The 21,934-nt window shown below is 44.1% G+C and overlaps 1 protein-coding gene across 2 annotated transcripts in view; it reads right to left on the bottom strand.

Annotated features, from left to right (window-relative positions):
• SCFD2 (sec1 family domain containing 2) overlaps window positions 1-21,934 on the bottom strand; it is a 511,989-nt gene that overhangs the window by 9,367 nt on the left and 480,688 nt on the right. For both annotated transcript variants that reach the window (XM_030922437.1, XM_010369016.2), the window contains 2 exons: window positions 20,651-20,785; window positions 3,757-3,876 (listed from right to left, as the gene is read on the bottom strand). In XM_030922437.1, the coding sequence (XP_030778297.1) occupies window positions 3,757-3,876; window positions 20,651-20,785 (255 nt within the window). The remainder of the gene's footprint in view (window positions 1-3,756; window positions 3,877-20,650; window positions 20,786-21,934) is intronic.

Here is a 21,934-nt window from a genome sequence, read left to right as displayed (position 1 = left end):
GGCTTTGTAGGTCATGGTAGAGAGGAGGAGATGACCCCAATTTTCTCTGAGCTGATCAGTCCACGCCAAGGTTTGGCTTTTGGTTACAATCAAGTGCTAGAGAGGGAGACAAACTGGGGTTGAGGAGAACTGCCACATCATCAGGGAATTCAGGTCCATGTCACAGGGTAAGAGTGGGGTGGCTACAGGAACTGATGATACTCAGTTTGGAGAAGAGAAGACCTGGTGGAGGACATGGGAGCTATCTCCATATGTCTGCAGAATCGTCATGTGGAAGAGGGATGAACCTCATTTTCTTTTAAATTCTGTGTGGCTTAAGAGCTAGAACCAGCACTGCTGAGTGACAGTACCAAAGAGGCAGATTTGGGCTTCATCTAGAGGAGATATTAGAACCAAGAATGAAGCCCTCTGTGATGGTTACTAGTGAGTGTCAACTTGATTAGATTAAAGGATGCAAAGTATTGTTCCTGGGTGTGTCTGTGAGGGTGTTGCCAAAGGAGATTAACATTTGAGTCACTGGACTGGGAAAGGCAGACCCACCCTCAATCTGGGTGCGCACAATCTAATCAGCTGCCAGTGAAGCCAGAATAAACACAGGCAGAAGAACATGGAAAGACTAGATTGGCTTAGCCTCCCAGCCTACATCTTTCTCATATGCTGGATGCTTCCTGCCCTCGAACACTGGACTCCAAGTTCTTCAGCTTTTGGACTTGGACTGGCTTCCTTGCTCCTTAGCTTGCAGATGGCCTATTGTGAGACCTCACCTTCTGACTGTGTGAGTCAATACTCCTTAATAAACTCCCCTTTACATCTACATTTATCCTATTAGTTTTGTCCCTCTAGAGAACCCTGACTAATATACCTTCCAAGACTCAAACAGGCTGCAGTGGGAGGGGACAAATCCTCATCCTGGGAGATGGTCAAGTAAAGGCTGGATAGTAAAGCCAGAATGGAAGCACTAGCTCTGTCTATTATTGCTGTTTACATCAATGATCAAGTGAGGGTTACTCCCTTGCTTGCCCAAAGGTCTTAGACGGTCTATTGGGTATAGATTCCGTAGAACCTATCCCCTTCAATTAGGTCACATGTGTTCTTGAACAGAAGTCAGAGTCTGAGCAGACCCTGGAACTAGCACGCATGCCACTTTGTGTATTGCTAGGGCAGCAAGGCATGATTTCCGCTGCACTCTAAAAAGCAGGAAGCTGGTCCTGTCTCATATCTGCAGAGTTTGCTGTAGGGCCAGGGCAGCTGTGTGTCTGTCAAGGTCTAAGAAAGGGAGACCTGCAACAGCAGGTGTCACTCTGCAAACATCCAGGTAATTCACCTCCTTTCAAAAATGTGGAGTGAAGGACTTCAGGATAAAGAATGCCTCTTCTGTTTCCCCTGCTGCCTGAGGAATCTTCCTAGGGCCTCTTAACTCTTCAGAGGAGCTTTTTGCACAAAGGACAAGTAGCAGTCAAGGCTGATCCTTAAGCTCAAAATTCTTTGAGAAGCTCTCCCTGCAGATGACTGAGCACAGGGTCAGATTGCAGCAAAGTCACTGTAGATTCTGGGGCTCTGCTGTCAAACTGAGGTCACAGGGCTTTGAAAATGTCTGCATTTTATCCTTTTAGAGTAGGGATTAACATGTCTGTCAGGCTATTACAATGCATCACTGTTCTGAAGAGCTAAGAATTTGGTTCACCATGTTAGGGGCAGCAAGAAGCGTGGTTTCTGATGAAAAAAAAAAAGAGGTCTTTCTCAAAAAGGCAATCATTCATTAAACAGAACCGTATCACTGCTGGCAAGGAGGGTGTTAAATGAAGCAGAATTTGCAAATTTATCAGAAATCTTACCAGCTATGACCATAACAGGTGATAGTAACAGAAGAATGATCATAGTCAAAAACTGGTCACTGCCCTGCTCAAGAGCCTGCTGTAGCTCTCTAGGTATCCAGGTCCCATTCCTCAGTTGGGTGTCTGGAGACCAGTAGGGACCAGACCTTCTTGACTTAACCTGGTAGCTCAGCCACTCTAACAACACAGACTGCTCCTACCAGGCCAGTTCTCTTGGAGTCAATAAACCCCTCAAACTACAAGGGTTACTGAGTCACTGCCATTTGCTCAGGCCTGGAAAGCCCCAGCCTTTGTCCTCAAGGAATTTATATTTGATTGAGGAGACTAGACCAGCAAATATGAAGTAGTCAGGGAGAAGTCCAGATCTGCATTTCCCAGTATAGATGGTGGAGGTGGGTAGAGATGTGGAAAGAGCCCGGAGCAACAGGTAGGATGTCACAAAAGGGAAGGATGCAGCTCCTGGAGCTGGCTGTGTGGATATGTACAGTAGTGGGTGGAGGTAGGAGGTGGCACAAAGCTGTAACCCCAAAGCACTGGGAAGATAACACCCCCAGAGTCAAGTCTCAACCTGGGAGGATGAGAGTGGAAGGGAAGACATCCCAGGTTCTTTGACCTCTGGCATGACAATTCTGAGCCATGTAACACCAGCTCCTCAGGGGCCCCTGGAGGACCGCGCACCCAGAACATACCCAGCTTGGCAGTGTGTTGTTTTGTGGCTTTTCTTCTTCACTGTCTTTTTTTTTCTGAGTTCTTCACTTCTGCTTCTTGGGATCATCTGCCAAGTAAACTACCTGCTCTCTCATCCCTGGCTTCGGGGCTGTTTTGGGGAACACACTAAGGCAAGGGTTTTACATCTTACCAATTTAACAGGCTGTGCATCCCTAGTCACAGGAGAACTTCCAGAGGCAGGGGTTCTCCTCTTCCAGAAGCCTCTCTCCCTGGGCTCCTGCTGCCTCATTCTGTGAGCCTCAAATCCTCCAGCACAGCAGTGTGGTGACTGCTCAAAAACGGCTGGGAATAACTGCAGCCATCATTGACTGAGAGTTCTGAGCCAGGCACAGTGCTAAGAAGCATATTCTCAAGCCTATTCTGATTTAAGATTCACAGCCACCTTGGCCCATTTCCTAAATGAGGAAACTGAAGGCTTTTCCCTCCCAGATCACCTGATTAGTCAAAGGCAGAGATAGGATTGGAACTTGGGCCCATAAAATAGAAAGGTCTACGTTCTTCACTGCTGGGCCATAGAGCCAGTTTTCTTGTTTAGGGGATGGGATGGGGCCTGGCAGGAGGTATAGAGAAGAAAGCTACAACACTAGTCATTGTCTGAACAATGCTCCTTCCCACACTCCTCTGACTCTACTCTCTAATTGCCACAGTTGGGAGGTGGTTCTTGGAGTCATCCCTCCATTATCTGGAGCCTAGAGAGCAGTGAAAACTCCTGAGTGATTCAACACTGATTGGACATCGGAGAATATAGGACCCTAAGGATTCAGGAATAGGGATAATAGTACCTTAGCCCCAGAAGCCCAGAGCTACAAAAGAAGAGCTCTCCTCCCTCCCTTCACCCCACCGGACTCCACCCTACCCCAGTTTATTTTGCAAACAACAGAGTTTCCATTTAGAGCTAATTTGCCTGGTGTCATAGCATTTAATCTGTCATGATAGACTTTATCAAAATGACCCAGTCCTGCACCACTGGGAACAAAGGAACTTGTTTGTTCCTGTATGGGCATGTAGGGCTGGTTCTGGCTGCAGGAAGACATTGTGACACAGGTGGCAGCAGGAGGGAGGGAACAAAGCCAGGAGGGTGATAGGCAGGCAGACTAGGAGATGGGCACTGGGACCCCTGGGTGGAGGGCCCTCACCCATCCGTCACACCCCTGCCTCTGAGCTCTTGTTCAAATCATGGAAGACTCAGTACCTGGGTTCCTGGTTTCAATGATGCCACAAGATCTTTGACCATTTTCACTTCAGAGACTGTGACCCCTCCTACCACAAAGAGGATCAGGACAGCGTAGTCACTAGGATGAGGGCGGCTCACCTGCAAAACAAAACACCAGCAATATCAGATGGATGGCAGTGATGCAGGTGCGATGCAGCTGGGTGCCATCTTCACTGTCCCTCTGTAGAAACCTCAGGACTACTACTGATAGTGGCAGGAGGCAGATAAATCCTAGGCAGATAGGGGTGGGACCCTGGTGAAACCTGATGACAGTTTAAAGCCTAACTACAAGTCCCAGGTAAATCCATGTACTGGATTGAGAACCTGTCTTCCCATTTGGTGTGTTTTCCTCTGATTGATCCCTACCCTTCCCCTATTTTACATATACCTACCCTTCCCTAATTGGTTTTTTACACTGTCATGTCTGTCTTTCAGTGGTGACTTTGTTTTAGCCTTTTTTTGCATACTTGCAAACCAATCAGCAGGCACTTCCCATTCTGAGCCCATAAAAGCCCCAGACACAGCCACACATAGAGCAAAACCAAGTGACTTCAGTTGGGGACCACCCTTGCATCCCCTCTCTGCTGAGAGCTGTTCTGTTGCTCAGTAAAATTCCTCTCCACCCTCCTCACTTTTCAATTGTCAGTGTGACCTTGTTCTTCTTGGGCATGGGACAAGAACTTGGGAACTGCTGAATGTGGGTACAAGCTATAACATGGGTGAGCTGGGGCATGTCTGCCTAGCCACAGGCTGAGCCAGTGCACAAGCCATGTATGGCCCAGTGGGCCGAGTAGGTGGGGCAACTCCTGTGGCAAGCCTGGGGTCTAGCAAGGCCTGGGAGTGGGGCATTGCTGGCTGTGGAGGTCCCTGGTTGGCAAAGTGGGTGAGAAAAATCCTGTGTCACTACCTCCATTATGCAGGTGTGATAAACAGCCCTTAGAGAGATGATGATTTCTTAGCTATCAGATGTCCCAGTGGTCTGCGAACTCATTGACTGGGAAAATGTATAACACAACTCCTTATTATGTCTCTTTCAATAAAGATTTAATTGAAAGAAAAGTTAAAGGAGCAGGAGCTACTAAAAACAAGAGAAGGCTGAGGGACAACTTCTTTCTTTCTTGTTAATCTTCAGGTCTCAGTATAAATGTGCCCCATTCTTTGTTGCATGGCTCTGTTTATTTCCTTCAAAGCATGTAAAACAGCTTGTCGTTACTCTATTTGTTTATTTATTTGTTTACCTGTTGGCCATCTTCTCTACTAGAACATAAATTCCATGAAGCAAAAGCCTCATCCTCCTGGTTTATGCTATTCCCAGCTTACCTAGTACAATTTCTGGTACATAATAGGTGCTCAATAAATGTTTGTGGAAATAATAGTTAAAGCCGTAGGTAGGTGGAGGCAGAGGGTGTACAAGGATGAAAGAGCACAGGGCCCACCCCCCAAGGTGCTTACAGTACAGTACAGACTTACAGCCCTTAACTTCTTCAAGCTAGCCTGAGCTGAGGGTCCATGTTGCATGGAACCTATACAAGATGCTGCGGAGAATTCCTCCTGATTCCCTATGATTTCATCAATGAGGCAAAAATATTCTTATATACTAAAATGAGAATAACTCAAAGTAACCATTCAGGAAATACAAAATGACCAATAACTAGACTCAGTGATGGAGACACTGAGGGGACAAAAAGGGATTCCTGAAGACAGTATGTTTTGAGCTGAATCTGGAAGCCACAGTTGGTTTGATGAGGAGTGGGCAGGAGAAATAGTGTGAGCCAAGTTCCAGAGACAATCAGTCACCGGAAGGGTGGAGCGGGACAGGGAGGCCCAGCCAGAATGGAGCATGCATGGAGTCCTTGCAGGAAAAAGTCTGCCAGCTGCCTGCGTGGCCACCAAAGCCAGAAGGTGGGTAACAGGCTTCACCTCCAGCAAGAAGAGGGGGAATGAAGGTATAAGTGTACATGCCCATCACAACGCATCTGTGGGTCACAGGCAGTCCAGAGGAGTGCCTGGGGGAGGAGCAGGGCAAGAGGACGCCCTTTCTCTTACCACCCCCCAACTCCTTTCTCAGCTGAGATCTCTGGCTCCCTTGCCTGATTATACCCATGTCTCAACATCTTATTCTAAAAGCACTTGAAAGGATGATGCATTAAGTGTTCCCAGTTATGTCATTATTCCTTGGCTTCTGAAGAGGAAATTCAGAATGCAAAGGCAGCAGGCAGGAGGAAAGGAAGGACAGAGAGAAGAGAGAGGACTGGGGGACTATCTAATGGCCTCCAAATAGGTGGTGGTGAATACTGGAAAAAATTTCAAAACACTCTCATCTTCAGAAAAAGACTCAAGTCCGCATCCTACTCTGTACCTCTGTTTCTCCCTGACCACGTTTGTCAACTGCTTTCTTCCAATCTGCATATCAGACACCATAGCAACCCTGCTTTTGTCCTGCTGTACCCTGGAATCGCTCTCACAGGAGTCACCAGTGGCTCATATTGTAGGAGTCAATGGACACTCCTTTGTTGTCATCTAACCTGACATTTCTGTGGCATTTGTCACAGCTGATGACACCCTTCTTAGGTACCATGATAGCACTTTCTCTAGGTGGTTCCTTCTACCCTTCTAATTATTTCTTCTCAGATTTCTTAATAGGTTCCCTTTCTTGGTCTGCCCCCTTTAAATGTTGTTACTTATGGCTCCATCCTTGGCTCCTTGCCCTTTGCACTCAATGCAACATCCCTGAAGGACGTCATCTTCTCATTTTTTATGTACCTCTCAAACCTATGTCTTTTGCTCAGTCATCTCTGTTGAGCTCCTGTGGACAGCACCACCCAGCTCCTGTGGACGATACCTCCTGGGATTTCTGAACTCGACAAGTTTCATATGTGATCCATGATCTTTTCCCCAAAACCTTTCCTTCTCTTGAATTTTTAACAGCATCACCACCTTCACAGTCACCTGAGCCAGGCACATGAGAGGCATCTTAGATTTTGCTGTCTCTTTCATCTCCCAGATGAAGTTCTATTCATTCTACCTACTTAAAATTATCAACATCTCCTTGATTACTTCCACATTAGATCACTGCTACAGTCTTCTAGTTTGTCTCCCCTATGCAGTTTGGCCATACCCCATCCATTCTCCTCATTTCTGCCAAGTACGTTTTCTAAAATACAAATATTTGTTATTGAATATAGCAAACATTGTACTTTTTTTGGTATTATCTCACTTAATTCTCAAAATATCCTTAGAAAGCAAACACAATTATTAGTGTATTTTGCAAATGCAGAAATTGAGGTTCATGCACAGTAATGGATCCAGGAGCAAAATGCCAGAGGCCACACTCTTAAACACCTCTCGGCTCCATCACATGATCAGATTCTCTGCGTAGAATCTCCTAACTTCTAGGATAAAGTTCGAACTCTGTAGTTTAGCATGTAAGGCTTTTACAATGTGGCTCTGGTTTATGACTCTATTTTCATGTCCTCCACACACACTATTTGCTGGAGCCATTCACGGCGGCTTGTGCCATACCTGAACACCTGGTATTTGTTTTTGGGAACATCTGTTAAACATATGATAATTTACTGAGTGTATGCGTATCACCAGTGTGCTGCTCCATTAATTTTCAAAGTAAACAAACCAGTGTAACCAGCACCCAGACCAAGAAACAGAAAACCAGCACCCTGAAGAGACCCCCTCATGACCTACTCCTGTCACTACCTCCCCACAGGTAATCATCATCTTGACCTTAACAGTCTACCTTATACTTACTCAACTATACACCTTGGGGATTTTCCATATCAGTAAGAAAGGCCTGCAGGCTATAGACACGGTGTGGACCACACCAGTAGGTTTTGGCCTGTTTGTGCTTAGTACTTAGCACCTGGTAAGCTTTCAATAAATGTTGCATGAATGAAATAGTTACATGAAGGAATGAATCATATCCGCAAGTTAACAAGAAAGGCCCTTCTTTTCTTAGAAACTCTCCTTTTTGCTTTTTGCATAGTTCTTCTGCCTGAGTAAGTAACCCGGATCTTCCTTCCAGCCCTACAAACAATTGTTGTTTCTCACTTAATCCTGGGACAGAAATAAATTGGCTCCAGAACTTGAACGTGGTACAATATGTTCCCAAAGACATATGCTTTCTATAAGAGAGTCTGGAATCCAAAGTACATTGGGAGAATCCTGGAAGGATGTATTGACAGATGAAAAGGGAAAAAAAGAAACAAACTGCAACAAAGAACAATACCCTGGGGCTAAGGAGTGGGGGGAATGTTGGTTTTGGTACAAATAAATGGGTCCAATTAATGCATGTTGGTGTTTGTTATTTTGGTTTCTGTTTAGATTCATGTTTTGATACCAGACTTTTCTTGTGGAGCTGTTCAAGTCAGCAGACTGTTGGGAAGTGGAGTCTTTTCAGTCTTTTCCATCAGAATAACACATTCCTTATAATCGGCCATACATGACTAAGCCCTGTTTGCATGCTAGTTCATGGTATAAGGCATTTTGAAGATGAAAGACTGAAGCATAACTACTGCAATTGCAAATGCACAGATTAATAAAGTAAGTCCGAGTCACTGTTCTTTCTTTCACTTTCTAAATCTTTGCTGGCTGTGATTTTAAGACATCAGTTCTGGTGAGAGAAGACAGTTTCCTTACACCACTCCATCTCAGCCTTTGCAGCAGAGGCTGCTGAGACCCCTTTGGAGGAGTGCACCCCTGATGTGTTGTGATTGTCTTCTATCACTGGGGCTGCCAAAAGAAGGGTTTCTGCTGCTGCTTCCAGTTTCCAGGTGCCCTCTAAGAGTTTGGGATCCTGATTCCTCCTCCACATGGTGCTCCTCCACTCAGTTTCTCTTTATTTGTGATTCATTTGTCCCTACAACAGGCAAGGGGCAGGTCATACAACAATGGACAGGGCCTTGTAGAAGGAAGACAGTTCAACAGGAGCTTTGGCTTTAAGGGGTACTAAGCCTCAGAAGCACCCAGGCTGACACTGAAGTTGGCCCTTGGTAATGGCTTTTCTCCCCCCAGGAATTAGTAACAGCACTGCCACTCCCTCTGAACACTTCATGTTTCATGTTTTATTCACTTATTCATCCATTCAACAAATATTTATTGACCAACTACTGTGGGGCCAGACACCATTCTAAGCATCAGGGATTCATCAGTGAACCAAAGAGAAAAGAATCCCTGCTGTCACAGAGCTGATATTTTAGCAGAGGGAGAGCGATAGTCAATAAAATCAGTAAGTCAGGGGGTAAGTAAGTAAGTAATCAGTAAGTAAGGAAGGTGGTGAGTGCTATGGAGGAAAATCAGGTTGGGGAGGGTAAGTGACAAGCATCACTTTATGCAAGCCTTGGAATCTATGAAGTAGGCAGAAGCCCCATTTCACACAGAGACACAGAGGCTTAACGAGGTGGAATAACTTCTCCAAAGTGGCTGAACTAGTAAGCTGTAGGGTCGAGGTTGAAATCAAAGTCCATCTCGCTGCAGAGCTGTAACCGTTGTACCTTTCATTCCACATACTGCCTTTTCTCCACAAATTCTTCAAACGAAAAGCATTTTTATTAGCATTCATCTCCAAAAACTCTGTACTTTTGGTTCTTTAGAAACATCAGCCAATCACCAGAGCCTGTGGGACTTACTTTTACTTACAGTTAATTCCATTGCAAAAGGTTTCCATGCTGCTAGAGCCCGTCGGCTGTTCAGCTTGACCTCTCTGCCTCATTTGCTGCAGTTGATGGCTTCCTTTTTCCTGAAACTTCCCCCCTGCCCTCTACTTTCTAAGCCCTCTTAGCTTCTCTCCCTCCTTGGAGGGCTCCTCTTGCTCGACTTGCTCCATGACAAGCTGTGTTCTTGACTGCTCTGGCCTCTGGCCCCTGATCTTCTCCCAAACATCCTCCCTGGGTGGCCCTGTCCCTGTCCATAGTTCAATGCCTCACACATGCCAGCGTCCCCAGATTGCTAACACTGGCCCAGGCTCTGCTGAGCTATAAGGCTGTCTCTCAGGCTCCTACATTCAACAAGTCTAAAGTGCAAGTTTTCTTCTTTTCCAGTTCTGCTTCCCGATGGAAACAATGTTAACACTGTCCATCCAGTCACTCCAAACTAAACGAATGGTCCTAGACAGCCTCCACTCATTTACGGCTGCATCCCATCAATCCCCGTCCTGTGGAATCCAGCAGGCTTCATCCTCGTCCCCTCGTCCCTTGGCCCTACTTGACCTTAGACTTTCATCCTCTCACCTTCCCGCCCCAGTCAGTCTGCTCTTGTTTCTGTCTCATGCACTGCTGCCAGGGTGAACTTCATAAAATGTAAACTGGTTATATATTCCTAGCAAACATCCAATGGCACTTCAGTGTTTCTCGTCAAATGTCAAAACTCCAGCCCTCTGGGATCTAGTTTCTGCTTATCTCTGTCTTCATATTCTTCTGCTCCCTGCATGTCACCCTTAGCTCCAGTCATTTGGAACTGCCTGTACTCACCTCAATGTATGATGGCATTTCATTACTTCGGAGTTCCTAACTCCTGCTGGTCTGGCAAAATCCAGCTCCCCTGGGAAGTTTTCTCTGACTCCCTGACTGAGCTATTCTTCTGTGCCCTCACATTCCGTCCACCACACCACTTATCTCTTCTCTCCGCAATCCTCAATTTGCTTATCCATCTCCTTAACAAACTGTAAGCTACATGATATAGCTGTGCTTTGGCAGGTAGGGAACCTGGTTTGTCTCTATATCTTCCTTAACCGCAACAATGACTAGCATACAAAAGAGCCTCTCAATCATTGCACACTGTCAGATGCAATATACAGACTGCCAAAATCAAGTTTGTGTTTTTGCTTTACAGTTCATACCAAAATCTATCTCACTTGAACTTATGGATCATGTTTAGCTAATGTAATGCAAATATTGAACCCTATTTCATAGCATGGAGTATGATTGAGAAAAAAAAAATAGAAACAATGGTTTCAAATAGTGTTGCAAAGAGGAATTCCAGGATTTGTATTCATTTAATCAACAAATGTGAACACTGAGATATTTTCCTCTTGTCAGAAATGTCCTTAAGTCCAATGGACCTAATCCAATAGTTCAGCCCTCTGAGTCTTGCTTCTTTTCTTTTCTTTTTTCTTTTCTTTTCTTTTCTCTCCCTACTTTCCTTCCTTCCTTCTTTCTTTATTTCTTCTTTCTTTCTTCTTTTTAGGGCGTTTTCTTTTCTTTCTTGTTCTTTAGGTGTTCTTTCTTGTTCTTGTTCGGGCTTTTTTATTGTCTTTCTTCTTTAGTTTTTTCTTTCTTAATGCTTTCTTTTTCTATGTTCTTGTTTTTATATATTTTATTTTCTTTCTTCTCTCTGTCTCCTCCTCCTTCCTTCCTTCCTCTCTTCTTTTCTTCTTCTTCTCTTTCTTTCTTTTTCTTTCCCTCCCTCCCCCTTCTTTCCTCCCTCCCTCCCTCCCTCCCCCTCCCTCCCTCCCTCCTTCCTTCCTTCCTTCCTTCCTTCCTTCCTTCCTTCCTTCCTTCCTTCCTTCCTTCCTTCCTTCCTTCCTTTCTGTCGTTCTTTTTTCTCTTTCTTTTTTCAGGGTCTTGCTATGTTGCCCAAGCTACTCTCAAACTTCTGGGCTCAAGCGATCCTCCTGCCTCAGCCTCCCCAGCAGCTGGAATTACAGGAGCACTACTGCACCCTGTCTTGTTTTTCTTATATGAACAATGTGTAACTGGATTACATGACCTCCAAGGCATGTTCAGCTCTCACCATCCAAGGACCTGACATCAATCTTTACTGACAGCCCATGATTTTTGTTCTGCATTCCAAAGCATCCTTTACCCCTGTTATAGATTCCTCTGCAGGTATCTGTCCAATCCACAAGCCAACAATCTCCCCTGTCCACATGGTCATATGAAAGGGTCCTAGCATCCATGCAGTCACAGTGTGACCCTGTCCTTCAGTCACAGTTGATTGGTTCTGGAATGGCCCCCTGACCCAGGGTGGGCCAACTAGAGACCCTTCCCTGGGAATTGAAGCTTAACCTCAAAAGCTTGAAGATAGATGAGGTTCAGTCAAAGCTGTGGCATAGCTACTCTACTCAACCATTCATTTATACTATTTATTGAGAATCTACAAAATGCAGGGCACTGTTCTTATTCAGGGCAGAATGGGTCTCATAGAACTGTCTGGTTTCCTGATGGCTTTCCAGTTCTTAGTCTCAATCCTTCCTGAGGCCTGTTGCATTGCTGCCCTTGGGTTCCCCAGGACATCCCATGGGCCTCATAATAAACTTTCCTTTAGTTCAGTTATTACGATTTGTTGGCATCTTACTTCCAATGGAAAGAGTTTTAACTCTTACCCCTCAACACCAGCAGCTTTTCAAAGCCTACCTGAGCAGTTGCTCTAGTTCTCCTTGTGGTCCTCTTTTTGTTGCCACTTAAGGCAATGGGAGACTCATATCCACTCAGATAAGGGACCCAGAGGTAAGCACTGGGCTTTCTGTGAGTCTTTTTCATAATTTAAAAAATTTTTTCCAATTAAGCATGGCCACATAAGAAATGAAAGAACAAAAAAAGAACATCTTAAAAAGCACACTTAAAAGGAGGTAAAAGGGCCTCATGCAGTTTCATTAGATAAAACCCACCCTCCTCATGTCAATTTTAGCAGAGAAAACATCTTGACAAATCGTGTCCTTTAGTCAAAACAAGCTGAGGTCCAAACATATGGAGTAGATAGAAAATAAATTATTTTCAGGAGATTGAGATCCAAACCACAAATTCCAGAAATGCACTTTAAAAGTGCTGCCTATTAGACATGCTGGTTTTAAATTAAATTAATGTTGTAGGGAGAGGGGTAAGGTATGTTTTGATTTATTTATTAGATCATTATCAAGCTTTCCTCTAAGGAGCTCAAGGTATTCCATGCACAAGGATTTTGGAGAAAAGGCTGTTTTAAGAATGTCAGGTTCTGCCAAAGCTATTTCTCCCTAGTTTGCTAGAACCACCCCCTAGTGGGCTTCACACACTGCCCTTTGAAGCTGACAGCTCTGTGTGGCTAACCGCAAGTCTATCCTCTGGTTGAGAAGTACATCAAGTTACTTCAAACACTTCTCAGAACTGCTGGAAAAATGATCTAGTGGGTATACTTGCTCTTCTCCCCAGCTCATCTGGCTTACTTTATGGGACTTGATGGAGCAAACTTGGGAGAGGAAAGTTCCCCAGCTCAGTTTCTTATCAGGAAGTAATTTTAAAAATATTATATTGTTAAAAAACATATGGAAGAATAGCAAACAGGCCTTTCATTGACAAAGCCTTTCTGGGCTCACTTATTTTGAAATCAGCTTAGAAGCATGAGTGACTTTTCCATCCTCTAGATTGGAGGGAAAACTCCTAGGATTAGCCAAACACTGCCTTGCTCAGCTTGACAGCCAAACATATTTAGGTGGAGTACAGATTGTATTTTCCAAAAGTGCCCATGACAGTATTTTCTGCTCCTCATGCTCTTGATCCATTTTCAAGAGGAAAAGTGCGTGTCCCCTCCTCTTGAACCTGGGTTGGCATTTGTGATGGCCTTGACAAATAGAGTACAGTGCTGTGGAAGTGATGTTATGTGGCATTTGAGGCTAGGTCAAAAAATACAATACATCTGAATCCTGGCTCTCTCCTAGGATGCCTGCCCTTGGAATGCAGCTGCCATGTTGTGAGAAATCTTGGCCACATGAAAAGGCCCACATGGAGAGAAACTGAGGCCCCTCGCTGCCAGCTGCCGCTTGGAGTCTACTTTCTGACTATATGAATGAGCCATCTTGCAGGTGAATCCTTCCCTACTGAGCTCTACCCAGAGTGTAGATTCATGAGTAAAATGAATGATCAGTACTATTTTAAATCAATGATTTGGGATGACTCGGTATGTAGCAATAGATAACCAGAACAGGTGGAGATGAAAGACTTCTCTGGACAATCTGATTTCAACAGGAATGCAGCTAAACACTGCAAAGAAAGTAAGTTCAACCAGTTGCAATATGACGCAGATGAAATTCTGACTCTAGTAAAGGCAAAATCCAGCTACCCTGACTTTCCTATCATAGAGGAGTTGTTTGATGCAGATAATCTTAGACACACAGGTATTTTTCTTAACTTTCGCTGCCTGCAAAAATGTACATAAATAAGATTGAGTTCTGTGAGCCATTTCCAATTACCTGGAATGGAGGTCTCCATTTCCCCGCAGTGCTGAGGTTGCCCGAGGAGCAGCAGCAAACCTTTGCAGAGCAGAGCTCTTGCTCAGTTCCCGTACGTGAAGACTGCACTGCTGAAGTACTCCTGGGAGAGTTGTGGGCCTGAGTTGCTTGGGGCTTCTGCCTCTGTGTTGGTCAGGGTCTAGCCCTGCTGGCCTCCATTCCTGTGAAACAGCTTGTCATGGCATGTGTCCAGATTTTCACTGGCTCCCTACAGTTTGCCCCAAGAAGGACAGTCGATGTCTCCCAAGACTGAGGAGCGCAACAAGTTACTCACAGTGGAAAAGAAAAAGAGGAGTCTGGAAAAACACATTACTGCCTTATGAACATGGCTTCCCATAGGCACAGCAAAAGAAGAGCACTCAGCACTCCATGTCTTTCTTTTTTTTTTTTTTTTTTTTTCTGCTGTCCACTTTGTAATTTCTTTCTTTCTTTCTTTTTTTTTTTTATTATACTTTAAGTTCTAGGGTACATGTGCATAACGTGCAGGTTTGTTACATATGTATACTTGTGCCATGTTGGTGTGCTGCACCCATCAACTCATCAGCACCCATCAATTCATCATTTATATCATGTATAACTCCCAATGCAATCCCTCCCCCCTCCCCCCTCCCCATGATAGGCCCCAGTGTGTGATGTTCCCCTTCCCGAGTCCAAGTGATCTCACTGTTCAGTTCCCACCTATGAGTGAGAACATGCGGTGTTTGGTTTTCTGTTCTTATGATAGTTTGCTAAGAATGATGGTTTCCAGCTGCATCCATGTCCCTACAAAGGACACAAACTCATCCTTTTTTATGGCTGCATAGTATTCCATGGTGTATATGTGCCACATTTTCTTAATCCAGTCTGTCACAGATGGACATTTGGGTTGATTCCAAGTCTTTGCTATTGTGAATAGTGCCGCAATAAACATGCGTGTGCATGTGTCTTTATAGCAGCATGATTTATAATCCTTTGGGTATATACCCAGTAGTGGGATGGCTGGGTCATATGGTACATCTAGTTCTAGATCCTTGAGAATTGCCATACTGTTTTCCATAATGGTTGAACTCGTTTACAATCCCACCAACAGTGTGAAAGTGTTCCTATTTCTCCACATCCTCTCCAGCACCTGTTGTTTCCTGACTTTTGAATGATTGCCATTCTAACTGGTGTGAGATGGTATCTCATTGTGGTTTTGATTTGCATCTCTCTGATGGCCACCGATGATGAGCATTTTTTCATGTGTCTGTTGGCTGTATGAATGTCTTCTTTTGAGAAATGTCTGTTCATATCCTTTGCCCACTTTTTGATGGGGTTGTTTGTTTTTTTCTTGTAAATTTGTTTGAGTTCTTTGTAGATTCTGGATATTAGCCCTTTGTCAGATGAGTAGATTGCAAAAATTTTCTCCCATTCTGTAGGTTGCCTGTTCACTCTGGTGGTAGTTTCTTTTGCTGTGCAGAAGCTCTTTAGTTTAATGAGATCCCATTTGTCAATTTTGGCTTTTGCTGCCGTTGCTTTTGGTGTTTTAGACATGAAGTCCTTGCCCATGCCCATGTCCTGAATGGTACTACCTAGATTTTCTTCTAGGGTTTTTATGGTATTAGGTCTAACATTTAAGTCCCACTCCATGTCTTTCTGACAAGAGCAAATCAGTAGTGAAATATGAAATGTTTGTGACTTTTTGGGGGGGCAGCATATCTATTCTATTCTATTTAATTCACTTGTTCACCCAACAATTAGGCTTTGTGCCCCAAATACTTGAGCACTGGCTATGTACAGGCATACAAGGGTATTCAAGGTGGCTCTTTTCAGACATCACAGTGTGGCAGGGATACAAACCCATAAAAATAATAATAGCAAATATTTATGTAGTACTTACTATGGGCCAGACATTGTTCTGAGTGCTTTATATGCATTCATTGATTTAATTCTCATAATAGTCCCCAAAAGTAGATGCTATTATCATCCCTGATCTATAGATGATGAAACTTAGGCACAAAGAGGTTAAGAGATGTGCCCAAGGTCACATAGCTAGTAAATGGTGGAGCTTGGGTTCTAACCCAGATAGTGTGACTCCAGATGTGTTACCACTACTCTCTGCTGGCTGTTGTAAACAAACACAGTAGAATGAAGTGATTGCTATTAGCATAGCTTATAGTAGATGGTATGAGGAAGAAATGCATGAAAGAGACAGCTGTCTATCATTTATAAAATCTAACTGAAAAAATAAAGATGTCAAATAGGAAAGAGCCTCAAGTCTCCCTTGGTGTCACTCATTCTCCTATGTGACCACTCTGTGAGGACATTTCTCCTCTTGATTCCTTGAATTTCTCAGTCTACAAAATACACCCATTTACTTCTGTTCTGTTCTGTTCTCTAGAGAAACAAAGAAGTTGGAAGAAACAGATTTGCACACTGTCAGTGTGGAAAGGAGAAGAGAGCATCAGATTTCTTTGACAGAGGTGGAGGCAGGCTTCCTTCCCCTTGTGCACATCAACGCAGGGTGGGCGAGGCAAGAGCGAGTGGGCTGCTGCTTCTTTGGGGTTACCTACAGATGAAGCAATGACCAGCTTTGCCTTGCTTAGTAGCTGCTGGAAAGGAGGGTCAGGGTCTCCTTTGAGGGTCACTAGAGTTGAGTGATTGGGGCTGCTACTTTGCAACCCCTGTGAAACTGAGATAGAAGCTTTTGGCTTAAGGGCAGTAGTTGGAAAGAGGAACCAGTGCCTTGGAGCTGTGCTACTTTCTGAATAAGGACTAAAACAGGTCCACCCTGACCACCCTCCCAACTTTTGGTGAGACTCTGCTGTTTGTAAGGCCTATACAGGTGCCGACTGCTGAGGATGCAGAAAAGAATAAGACCGCTGAGGATGCAGAAAAGAAAAGAATCAGCTTTCTGATTCTCACAGTGATAGCGTTCACATTCTTTTGATAAGAAAACATCTAAATCATGCATGTGTATCTATGTGCGACTGGGTTGTGTTATTTTATCTTGCTAGATGCAGTGAACTCTGATCTAGTCTGTTCTATTCTTTTTCAGTAAAACATGCTGTTCAAAACCATTGAACTGATATCTTGATCCACTAATGTGCAGTGAATCAAGTTGTGCAGTTAGAAAAACACTAGTCTGAAGAAAAACAGCCTGGAGAAAGGTACCTAATATGTATAGATACAAAACAGTATATGACTGCAGCTATACAAGTAAGAACAAAATGTATAGAGCCCTGAAGAAGCCACGTGGGGCCTGGACAATGCTCTCCTGTGTTCCTTCCATCACCTGCTGTGAGGGCACACACTCTACACCCCATGGGAGTAACTGCTGGCTCTGTTACCCAGCGCATCTCTCACCAGCCTCTCCATCTGCTCTCATCCCCGCACAGTCTATAGACCCTGTTTCTGGGTGTCCCTGTGTCAGCACCATCACGAAACCATTCCTATCTGAAAGGGATGGATGAGCAGCTCAGCTAGAGCCTTTCAAGCTCTAGAATTCTCCCATTTCTACTGGCAGCACCCTAAGCACGGGAAGGATTCCACATTGATAACTTTATTCAGCAGACTTTGCCTTTTTGTGTCTTTCTGGCTCAACACTGGTGGGTCTTGAGTGAGAAGGGGAGGAGGGAGCAGATTCCAGAAGAACAGAGCAGGGCAGCAAGTGACAAGAAAGAAATGAGCAATAACTGTTGGTAGCTAATACACAATGAACATGCAATTGTAGAGGCAACTCAACTCCAATGCATACATTTATTCTCCTGAGGAGTGTTGCCAATGAGTCCCAGGGCCAAGTCCCAGAGATGCAGATGAGGTAGCAGCAGATGACCCTTGAGGGAGCTCATTCACACTGGCTGTCTCGATGACCAGCCCAGGCATAGATTTTATTCATGAGCTGGATAGATGCTGAAAAGGGAGAGCAGTCGTGCTAATGAGTAACCACAAAGGAAACCAGAATGAATGACATATGAGCATATGAATACTTAACTTCCAAGAAAATGCCTGGCAGCCTCCTGGAGCCAAGAAATGTGGTTATGAGCTAGGCTTTGGAATACGAGTGACCTTGGGAAAAATTCTGGTGTCACTATTTCCTGTGTGCTCTTAGGAAAATGCCTGAGAACAGAGGAGAGTAAGACCCCATCTCAGCCTCCTGGAGGTTCACATCTACTGCGTAACATTTCTGGGCCTCAGTTTCCTCACTGGTAAACAGGGATAATGATAGGACCTACATTCTAAGGCTGTCGTGAGGATCAATATCAGAATGAATGGTAAGAGCTTGGCTGAACCATGGTACACACTGATCACAGGTTCTCTGTATAACTTTGGATAGTAAGAGGTGATGGAAAACAACACGAAGAAGGCTGGTAAACTGGTTATAACCATGTTAGACTCCATCTGCATCTTGCATCCTCCTCTTCTGGAGGGCCTTAAAGCAGAGTGGTAGACATCTTCTCTTGATGGCTTCACTTCTATCTCAAAGAAGTAGCTCTTTCGGAAATTACAGTCAGTGTCTCAAAGCCCTACTGGGTGTTCCTCTTTAAGTTCATTCCAATTTTGTCCAAACCCCAACATATACGCCAGAGGTAACTCTTTGCTGTACCATGTGGAGTGGTAGGAGGGTTCAGCCACGGAGAAGGCTCATTTAGAAAACAAACAAAATGACTCTCCTTTGGGGGCTGGAGTGGAGAGGGCTTTGTTGCCAGCCCACCAGGACTCTCCCCACCCCCTATGGACAGATGAGATGCCCTGGCAACTGAGAGCTGGGGCCTCACAGCTAAAGGCTGAGGAATGGATCCTGACAGCTGCTGGGAGAACTGGGGGAACACAAATTCCTTTTTCTTAAATCCATTACTTGGAAACCTCCCTCTGAGATCAGTCTTAAGCTGGCGGAGCATTTCGTCATGAGCCCTAACACTGGGGGTTTGAAATGGAGAGAAACACAACAGCCCAGTGCTGGCCCAGGACGGTTCTAAACATCTTCCAAGGTAGAGCCTGCTTGAGGACAGTGGAGCAGGAAGCGATGTAGAAAACACTCTGCAGTGTTTGAAAGGGTCATTAAAAAATAAACTCCAAAATAAACATGATCAACAACAACAAGAACAACAAGTGACACTCTTGTTTCATGAAACAGTGACAGAAAATGCAGGTGGATATTCCTTACACAACACAACTGTGTTCTATAATATAGTCTATATTCTCCTCAGGAAGGATTGTAAAGTCCATTAGTGTATTAAAGGCACTGTGATGTTGGACTACAAAGAAACAACCAAATTTGTTGTTTAAGCCAGTGTTTCTGGAACACATTTGATCAAAGATCCCTTTGGCTAATAAACAGCTATTTTTGTGGAACATCTGTGGACAAAGAGCAGAGTTAGGGCCTCCTGTCACCTACACTGCAACTCTCCGAGTGCAGGTGGGGTGGAGCCTTCATTTGCACCCTTGGTCAGACCCCCCTCTACAGGGTCTGACTGTACCACAGACACAGCAGCCTGTCTGGGAGAGGACACATGGGAATTGGGCCATCCTCAGACCTTACTAACCAGGCTCTGAAAGTCTAGACTTGTTATTTTAGTCTCTCTTCAGGGTAAAGCCACGCCTGTGAATGAAGGAAGAGAATGCTCAAGTGGAAAAGGTTGGAAACTGTGTCTACTCTGGGAGTTTCTATACCAACTAGCTACTCAGGATGGGCTACTCAGGATAGGGAGACACTGACCAATTCTGGGCCTACTTATACCAACTCAGAAATCCCTAAACACTTTGAAGAAGCTGACTGCACTGCTTTATTAAAAAATATAGAAGGAAAATGCACCAATCAGGCACTGCAACAGAAGTTGCTGAAAATTGGGAACAGCAGGAAGGAGACCTGCAGGTCCACTCCAGCAGGTTTACTGCTTGGTTTAAAGTCTGATTGTCTGGCATCTGTCCTCTGGCTTTTGGAGTGGAACCGTTTTCCTGGAATATGCATTTATTGAACTCTGAAAGGCCAGATCTCTTAGGTAGATTAATTCATGATTTCAAAGATGCTTTGATGCTGGCAAAACATTCTGTTACTTCCAAGAGTTATTACAAGTGAAATCCTGGCATGGACTGAGAGGTCAGCCTGTAATCTTATTGAAATCTTTTTAGATTTAGAAACTCTACAGTAGGTTAAAAATAGATCACATTTGTGTACTTTTTCCTCCTTTCATCCCCACTTCAAGGGCTGGTCAGTCATTTTGACCCACCCCAGATATGAGCCAGATAAATTCTAGCACTTATCCAAAAGTCATTTCCAAGTGGGTTTTGATGTGATGCTAGCCATAGGACTGAGCAGAGCCACTCACCATCCTATATAATCAGTTCTAGAATTAAGAGCAAAGGGCTGTCACTAAGACCAGTGTGTGCTATGTGGATTCATTTTAAGTGAAAACATAGACTGCAAGGAGGAGAGTTTCAATAGTGCTGTCCCAGAGAGCTTGTGTCCTCCACCTTAGACCACACGTGCTGACCAGAAAAGACCATAGTGCTCAGGTCAGAAGAAGCTGTATGAGGCTAGCAGGTCAGGCTGCTTGTAATCAAAAAATAAAGATTGCCCTTGATTTTAGAAGAGCCAAAATACCAAATGTTATCTGTGTGGTGCTGGCTAGGGTTAACAGGGTGCCAGCGCCCAGCAAAGAGAACATTTCTACGTTCAGGATTACATCTTCATGGTTACTTTACCTTCATGAACATGCTAAATCCAGTTTTAAGGAGATCAGTGAGGCCTGAAGACATGTGTTCAATATCAATGGAATCTGGCCTCTCAGGATGAAATATTTCCTCCACAACTTGCTTCAACAATGGTTTATAAGATGCCTGGAAAGACAAAATACTGTGAGTAAAGAGATTGTTTGGTTTGTCTGGAGAGAGTACAGCTTTATCTGCAATGAAGAAAGCAAAGCAAGTTTATTTTGATACTGAGCAATGGCTATGATGTGTGTGTGTGTGTGTGTGTGTGTGTCAGAGAAAAGACAATATGACAACATTGGGTTTTAAAATAAACTTTCACCCAATGCTTTAGCATGCTTTTCTGCTTCTCATGCTCCCTTCTACAAGCAAATATATCTTATCAGAGCTACAATCATACTATGACTAATTTTTCTATTTAAAGTGACAATTTTATGCGTGAAGTATACTGAGAAACAAACTACTGTCATTTGATACAGACATGAAGATGGTCTCCAGTTTTTCCTGAATATTCTTAGAATTATGCTCTCTTCTGCTAGGAACTCCAATGTTACTTACAATGTGCTGTCAATAACCAAGCTTAAAGCAATCCCTCTTCCTTCCACAGAGCTCAACTCCCAAGTATGACTTGGCCAGGAAAATAAGCTAAGATGACATAAAGGAATCTGACAAAGGTCAGAAAGCAGACTACATGGTATCATAAGAATTTCAATAGAATTAGGGAGATGTTAGTTTGCAACAACTTCTACAGTTTGATAAGTGCTGCTAAATGCCTTCCTTTTCTGTGACCTGAATAACCCATCCACGTTTAGGTTATATTGGGAGCCAGCTGCCTTATTGACCCGGCACTTTCTGAGCTGTTTTTCTCCACCTCTTTTCTTAGTTCTTGTTACCAAGTTCTTCCTGTTTTCTTTTCCCACTTGGTGCACCACCTTCCTCCCAATCCTCCAGTCAGGTATGGCACGAAGTCTGGGGCATGAAGGGCAAAGGAGGAAGGAATATCTTCTCTCAATGCACTCTCTGATCTATTATAGCTTCAGTAAAGCCAGTTTCTAACAGGGCACAGTTGAGGCATATCCTGTATTAAACTCTTTCTCTCTTTGGCCAAATATGTGACTTGTCTGTAGCAACTGTCTAGAATATTTAGTGTACTGACCTCATTCCTGGCTTCATATTGCTTTTCTTCCAGTCACTTTTTTTTTTACTCAAATTTTCCCTTTCCAATTTTCTTATTTAAAATAGCTTAGAAATAAAGCAAGGTATAAACCATCAAAATCA

The sequence above is a fragment of the Rhinopithecus roxellana genome, chromosome 2 (genome assembly GCF_007565055.1).
Source record: "Rhinopithecus roxellana isolate Shanxi Qingling chromosome 2, ASM756505v1, whole genome shotgun sequence".
Taxonomy (NCBI): domain Eukaryota; kingdom Metazoa; phylum Chordata; class Mammalia; order Primates; family Cercopithecidae; genus Rhinopithecus; species Rhinopithecus roxellana.
The sequence above is the reverse complement of the archived record's forward strand: the minus strand, read 5'-3'. Positions and strand labels throughout refer to the sequence as shown.